General features: G+C 46.3%; 1 protein-coding gene across 1 annotated transcript in view; it reads right to left on the reverse strand.

The window, feature by feature from the left end:
* The window catches only part of Slc16a10 (solute carrier family 16 member 10), a 90,627-nt gene extending 86,359 nt beyond the window's left edge, over positions 1 to 4,268 (reverse strand). The window contains exon 1 of the mRNA XM_005363547.2: positions 3,731 to 4,268. Within this exon, the coding sequence (XP_005363604.1) occupies positions 3,731 to 4,070 (340 nt within the window). The 5' untranslated portion in view covers positions 4,071 to 4,268. The remainder of the gene's footprint in view (positions 1 to 3,730) is intronic.
* Between the last annotated feature and the right edge of the window lie 3,035 nt (positions 4,269 to 7,303).

The following is a 7,303-nucleotide window of genomic DNA, read 5'->3' on the forward strand; positions in this document are numbered from 1 at the left end:
AAATAAATATTTAAAAAAATAATTTATTGGGAGAATTATTAAAAGCCAAGCCTTTGGTTCAAAAACAGCAATTTCTTCAAAAGGTTAACATTAATCCTAACCTAAAAACAAATTCTAACATACTTGTTTTTAATAGATAGTTTTAAAAAGCAACCAGACACTCCATTAAAAAATTTTCTTCCCCCAGGAAGAAAGCAGCAGATAAGATTAATACCCTGCTTGATCCCAAAGAGTGTCCATGACACTCATGAGAAGACAGAGTGCTAGACTTATCAGTTCCATGGTTTTCCAGGGTCCAGCAGCTAAAACAATGGCGCAGATTCTAATGGAAAACAATGCTCCAGTTAATTGTGGTACCCACTTTCTTTTCCAGAGTGTCTGATCCCACCCATGAGACACTAACGGGTAAAACCGTCATGGAAAAGACAACTTGGGCTCTGTCAGTCCCATCAGCATCACTTCCGACACGTCAGGATGTGTGCCACGTTGTCTTGTCATCAGTACCTGGGCACCACTGCAGGGGCTGGCCTGCTGTATGCTGTATTGATTTTACTGCCCAACTTGGAGTTCAGCTAGCATCCCCAACCAGTGCCTCACTTTCAGAGACTCTAATCACCAGAGAGAAAGGCTATCAGTTGTCCTTCCCAGTTCCTACTGTGTCCTTTCATAGGTATGGAGTTTCAGACTTCCAGAACAGGATGGAGGATCTTTACAGTGCATATGCCTCAAGTGAGAATTCTAACGCTTTCCCTGGTGTGCTCATTTGTATCTCAACAGAGCCTAAGCTCTGAGAATAACGGCCATTGCTTCTTCTTGTGTCACTGGCTCAAAACAGCAAGTTTTACAACAGTACAAAATAAAGGGGGGGGGGTGTGAAGGGGAGCATGCTGGTACACACCTTTAATCCCAGCAACAGAAGGGGGACACAGGTGTACCTCTGAGAGTTCAAGGTCAGTCTGGTCTACACAGTGATTTTAGGCCAGCCAAGACTATATAATGAGATATAGTCTCAAAAGAGAGAGAGTGGAGGACAGGCCCTTTCGTGTGAAGTTTGGCTAGATCATACATTATTTAAGATTAAGAGCCAGGCATGGGGACACACACCTTTAATCCCAGTACTCAGCTGGCAGAGGCAAGGGCTGAATTGAGTTTGCGGCCAGCCTAGTCTACATAGCAAACTCCAGGACAGCCAGGGCTACACACACACACACACACACAAACCGTCTCAAAAAAACATAAACAAAAAACAACACATATACCCCCTGAAAAAAAAAAGAATTCAAAGAGGAGAGGCATTCTGAAGGCAGAGGTAGAGGCCACCCAGAGTTACACAGTGAGATCCTTTCTCAAAAGACAAAAACAAAACAAGATACTCTTAAGGAGAAGGCCCCAAGGCAATCTCCTCTTGGTTCTGCCAGGAATAGTTTCCCTGCTATGTACGGTTCAGTCTAACCAGGATTTTGCATGAATGCCATTTTAAAAGTAGGTTTTACTATGGAACTCTCTACAATTCAAAAATTATTTGGCAAGACATAAACAATGGCCATTGCTTACTAGTTGAAAAAAAAAAAAACCAAGAACCTTTTTTTTTTTTTTTAAAGAAGGGTCTCTTGTAGACCATGGAAGCCTCAAACTTGCTTCGAAGCTGAAGGTCATATGGTCTGGAACTCCTGCTCCTCCTGCCTGTCCTTCAGAGTTCTGGGACTGCAGGCAGGCATAAGCCACCAGGCCTGACTTTATGCAAATATGCTATGCAGGTACTACTCCACCAGCTGAGATAAATGCCTAGTCTTTCAGATGTTTAACCCAGAAGCACTGTGTGAACATGGAAATATTAAATTTTCAGAATGTTATCTAGCCAGTGCAGTATGATCAGCAGTTAAAACCTGGGTCCTGGAGTCAGACAAATCTGAGACTGAAATCTTGCTCCCAGGTGAAATCCTTGTAAGCCCAAATTTCCATGTCTGAAAAGGAAGCCCAACTCATGGAGTTGTCAAAAGATAAAAGAAATAGGATACATGAAGTCCTTAGACACAGATGTATCAAAACTATGAAAAATAGTTTTTGTTTGCTATTGCATCTTCATATCTATCCTGTTGTATGTACAAGGGTTGCCTACCTCCATTCAGTTAAACTAAGAACATTTTAACATACTGTAACTAACTCTTTGACCTGCCAAACACAGCAACTTCCACAGCCCCTTAAGGAAGAGAAATTCCCCATTAAATATGATACATCATTATTCACATGGAAAGAGTGTACAATAATACTCAGTGTATCAGCTCTTAAAAGTATTTTTGTAAGCTTGGAAAGCAATATAAATGTCTATTAAGGGGAGAGTGCATCAAGTACAATATATTCAAGGAATGAAAATCATGTTAAATTTAAAGAAGTGGACAGCCCTTGAGTAGCGTGCCCAGAGCCCTGTGTCCCACCTAGCACTGAAGAAAGAAAAAGTAATTTTAAAATCTTCCACACCATCTTTCCTTACAACTTGTAATTACCATCCTATTTATTTTCTGTATGTGCACACCAAAAATCTAAGCAATATGCACTCTGAAAGCAGAAACTAAAGGTTAATTTAGAAAAAACTATTGCGTGAGGCTGTGGTAGTACATCTCTGTAATCCCATCTCTTGGGAAGCAGAGGCAAGTGGATATCTGTGAGTTTGAGAACAGTCTATGTATTAAGTGCTAGGCCAGCCAGGACTACACAGTGAGATACTGTTGTTATTGCCCAGTGTGTTTCAGAATGTTCTTATAATCCCACCAGAGGCAAGAGGATCTCGAGTTCAAGGCCAGGCTGGGCAGAGAGAAACAGAAATTATTGATCTTATGAAGTGTCCCAAAAGACAGTGGTAGCCTGATTTAGCAATGAGAATCGCTCAGTTTTGAAGTCGGGTGATGGGGTCTATCTTTATTCTGCTCCACACCAAGACACTTACTTCATTTCACCGAGCTGACAGCACCTGCTGTCCAGCATGAGATAAAATAGTGAAAAAATCTTATGCATCAGATACTAGACTTGGGTATTGCATAATCAGTCAAGAAGTCGGGCAAAAGCACTTGACAAGAATGCCGAGTCTGCACCTTTTGCATTTTATTTCCACAAGGTAAAAAAAAAAAAAAAAAAAAATCAGGAGACGCAACCCCTTCTCCTCTCACGTGGCTCTCTCCTATGCTTTCTATATTTAGAACTCAGACTGAGACTTTTGATGAGCTGCCTTTTGGGGCTCCCTGTGACCTTGGGATCCACTTTTCCATCTTGCCAATCTCCCGCTCCTGGCCGCGCCGCACCCACCCGAACACACACACACACATACACACACATCCTTCTGCAGCACAACAAGCGAACAATCTCTCCAGCGTGGCGGTCACAAAAAACGACTGTGAAAAACCAATGTTGTTGGTGCTGGGACGTTCGTTTGCTTTCCAACACTTAGAGGAAAGTACTGTGGATTCTTGGCGCCCAGTCTGCTGAAAGAAGCCTAGGGCTGGTACAACTCTGCAACTTGCTTCCAAACGCACAGTCTTTGCTGATTCCATACAAAGACAGGCACACGGAAGCCCCAAGTTGCAGGCTGCAGGCTGCAGGCTGCAGGCTGCAGGCTGCAAGTGCGACGGGTCAGACTCACGGCTCTCTCCCTCCCAGCACCAGAGGACGCACCAAGCTCCCGCGGAATGAGTTGCCACCCCCGCCGTGCCCCCCTCCGCCCGTCGCAACGCCCCACCTGTCTTGAAGGCCATGTTGTCACTGTCCTTGCCCCCGAAGGTGTCCTGCATGGACACGAAGAGCACCCCATAGGCGTTCTGGATTCCGAACACCGACCCGTTGCACCACATGGCCGCCAGCATCACCAGCCAGCCCCAGCCTCCCTCGGGGGGAACGGGAGGCTCGTCGCCCGTTGACCTCGTCAGCTCCACCTCCACCTTCTCTGAAGACACGTCGGGGCCGTCCGAGGGTCCCTGGTCGGGCAGCGGAGCGTCCTCCGAGGGCGCGGGCCCCGGTGGCTGTGCCTCGCTTGTCCCCTGTGTGGCGGCGGCCACGGGCTCCTCCTGGGACGGTACCATGGCCGGAGGCAGCCCCGTCGGGCGGGCGCCGGGAGAGCTCTAGGGCACAAGGTCCGGGGTGGCTCGCGGAGGCTGCGAGAGCCTGGCGGGCGGACGAGGGAGGCCGAGGTGAGGGCGCTGGAGCCTCAGGCGGGCGAGCGGGAGAGAGCGGATACAAGGCGGCCGGAGGACTTGACACACCGCGGCCCTACACACCTGACAGTGGCGCGGCCACTTCTTAAAAGCACCCCTCCCGCGCCGACTAGGGGCGTGGCCAGTGGAGGGCCATACCCCCTGAGCCCACAGATGATTGGACCTCGGAGAGCAGGGGCTCCGCCCCGTGGCCCCGCCAAGTTCGGTGACTGCGCGCAGGCGCGCGCTCTGAGCGCGCTTGTGGAGGCCAGATTAGCTATCCTGTGTCTGTCACCTCCTCTGGGTATTATTAACCTTACAAGTTCTGGGCAGCCTCTCCGAGGGTCATCGATCAGCCGCCCTGGGCCTTTAGAGTCTCTAGAACAGAGTCATAATTGACACTCATTCGACTGTTGTCCTTTCTGTGCTAATTATAATACAGAAGATTCCTTATACTGCACACCTACTTAAAAGGCAATCTGAGAATCAGAGGCCTTGTTTAATTACTTAAGTCCTGCTCTCTTCCCTGCAAACGAGTTTGTTTGAATACTTGGCACACTGAAGATGCTCACTTTGGAAGACAGACTGTGAGTCCAAATTTCTCAGCTAACAAACATTTTTGACAGGCAGCTAGAAAGCAATACTTTTCAACTACACAAGCTGTCACACACACACAAAGAAGTAGAACCGGCACTTAACTCCTCTGACCCCCTGAAACACGGCATGCCAATATAGCTTCTTAATTGCCCTGATATTTATATTCCTCACTCCAAACAAAATCAAAATATGCTAGTTACTTAGGTACCTATCTGTGCAGTGAGTATACTGTGACAATCACGTGTGTGCTTCTCTCTGTCCTAAACCAGTAAGTAAGCACAGGCTGGAAATACAAAGTGGGGTGCAGGGGGTGGGGTGAGGAGAAGGCAGGTGGAGGGAGGGGGACAGGAGGACAGAAGACAGGGGGAACTGGGATTGGTATGTAAAATAAGATTGTTTTAAAAATAAAAATATAGACAGATATAAAAAATACAGGGCATCACACATGCAATAAGGTCCAAAACACCAAAGAATGTCTGCGGAAAATGAGTTTGAGCTGAGTTCTGCATTAGCCATGTGATTCTAGTGGACAAGGCGTTGGTCAGGAATCTGGGACTATAGTCCACATGTGGAGTGCTTTAGAAACCAAGTCAAAAGGTGCACTGGCTCTCATCTGGAATATCTCTTTAAAACCCATCTTCCATGTCTCAGTCACTGTTCTGTTGCTCTAAGGAGACACCATGACCAAGGCAACTCTTACAAAAGCTGTATACAATTTCAGAGGCTTAGTCCACTATCATCCTGACAGGGAGCATAGGATGTGGCTCTGGAACAGTAGCTGAGAGCTGTAGCCTGATCAGCAGGTCCAGAAAGAGAGACAGGGCGAGGCCTGAGTTTTTGACACCTCAAAGCTCACCCAGTGGCACACTTCCTCCAACAAGGCCACACCTCCTAATCCTTCTAATCTGCTCAAACAGCATCCTCCCTAGACCAAGGATTCAATGAGCCTGCAAGTGCCTTTCTTATTCAAATCACCGCATGTGAGCCTCAGGTAAGAATTAGTGATGCTGTTGGGAAGTGGTGAGACTGTTAAAAGGAGGAGCCTTGTGCCTCCCTCAGCTTGTCACAAACCAGGGTCATCTGGGAAAGGGAATTTCAATAGAGAAAATGCTTCTATCCTATTAGCCTGTGGACAGATCTGTGGAGCATTTTCTTTTCAATTGATGTAGGAGGACCCTGGCCTCTGTGGATAGGGGCACCCCTGAACAGGGGATCCAGAATGATGTAAGAAAGCAGGCTGAGCCAGCCCTCAAAAGCAAGCCAGGGAGCAGCGCCCCTCTAAGGCCTCTGCTTCAGTTGCTGCCTCCAAGTTTCTGTCCTGAGGAAGGGAAGCTGGAAAATGAAATTAACCCTTTCCTCCCCCAGTTGCTTTTGGTCACAGTGTCTATCATCTAAGAGAAAGCAAGCTAGAACAGGATTAGTGGGAGATCTTAGGTAATTGGAGACTTGCCCTCTGAGATGCTGTGAGGGTCTGGTCTCTTCCCTCCTCTAGTTCATTCAGGGCCCTAAGGAGAGTGGAGTTCCTCTGCCACACGCACTCACCATAATGCACTGCCTTGTCACAGACGTAAAAGCCCTGCCACCATCCAGCCATGGATAGACGTTTATTAAACTGTGAGCCAAGTAAACCCTTCTCCTTTTAAACTTGATTTTCTTAGGTATTTACTATTATAATAGAAAGCTGACTAGCATACATAGTAAAGTAAGAGCCAGGTATGGTATTGCACACTCTGAACCCCAGCACTTGGGGGTGGAAGCAGGAAGATCAGTACTTAAAGGTCATCTAAAACTGCTTTGCAAGTTTGAGACTACCCTGGGCTATGTAAGACCCCATATCAAAGAAAAGGTAAACTGAGGAATAGGCACACCAGTTCACACCGAGAATGTGCAGGAGGTCACAGCAGAATTCTTGAAAATAAGGAAATTGAGAGCAAAATGTACTTCTGGTAGGTGTAGTGGCACACACCTATAATTCCAGCACTTGAGGAACTCGGGCAGGAAGATCACAGATTCAAGACCAACCTGGATTAATAGCCAGACCTTATCTCAAAATAAGTAAATTAGATAGATGATAGATAGATAGATAGATAGATAGATAGATAGATAGATAGATAGATAGATAGATAGATAGATAGATGATAGATAGATGGAAGATTGATTAAACAGACTAAAAGTTATGTTTATACAGGTAGACAGTTGATTATAACAATGAAGTCCTAGAGGTAGGACTTTGAGACTGGTCAAGCTGCAGCCACAGTTAGGAAGCAAAGACTACTCCATCAAGCTTATTCTCAGATAACTCTGTCCTTTTAATGCAATGTGGGACCCAGATCCAGGGAATGGTACTGCCCCACTGTTTTGGTGAGGAGGGGATCTTCCCACCCCAGTTAATCTAATTAAGATGATCCCTCACGGGCATGCTCAGAAGCTAACCAAATCAAGACATATATGTGGATTATAACCTAAAGGCAAATAAATATCCATGATTTCTGGTACAGCTATGTGCCACCACATCTGGCTTTGTT

The sequence above is a fragment of the Microtus ochrogaster genome, linkage group LG9 (assembly GCF_000317375.1).
Source record: "Microtus ochrogaster isolate Prairie Vole_2 linkage group LG9, MicOch1.0, whole genome shotgun sequence".
Taxonomy (NCBI): domain Eukaryota; kingdom Metazoa; phylum Chordata; class Mammalia; order Rodentia; family Cricetidae; genus Microtus; species Microtus ochrogaster.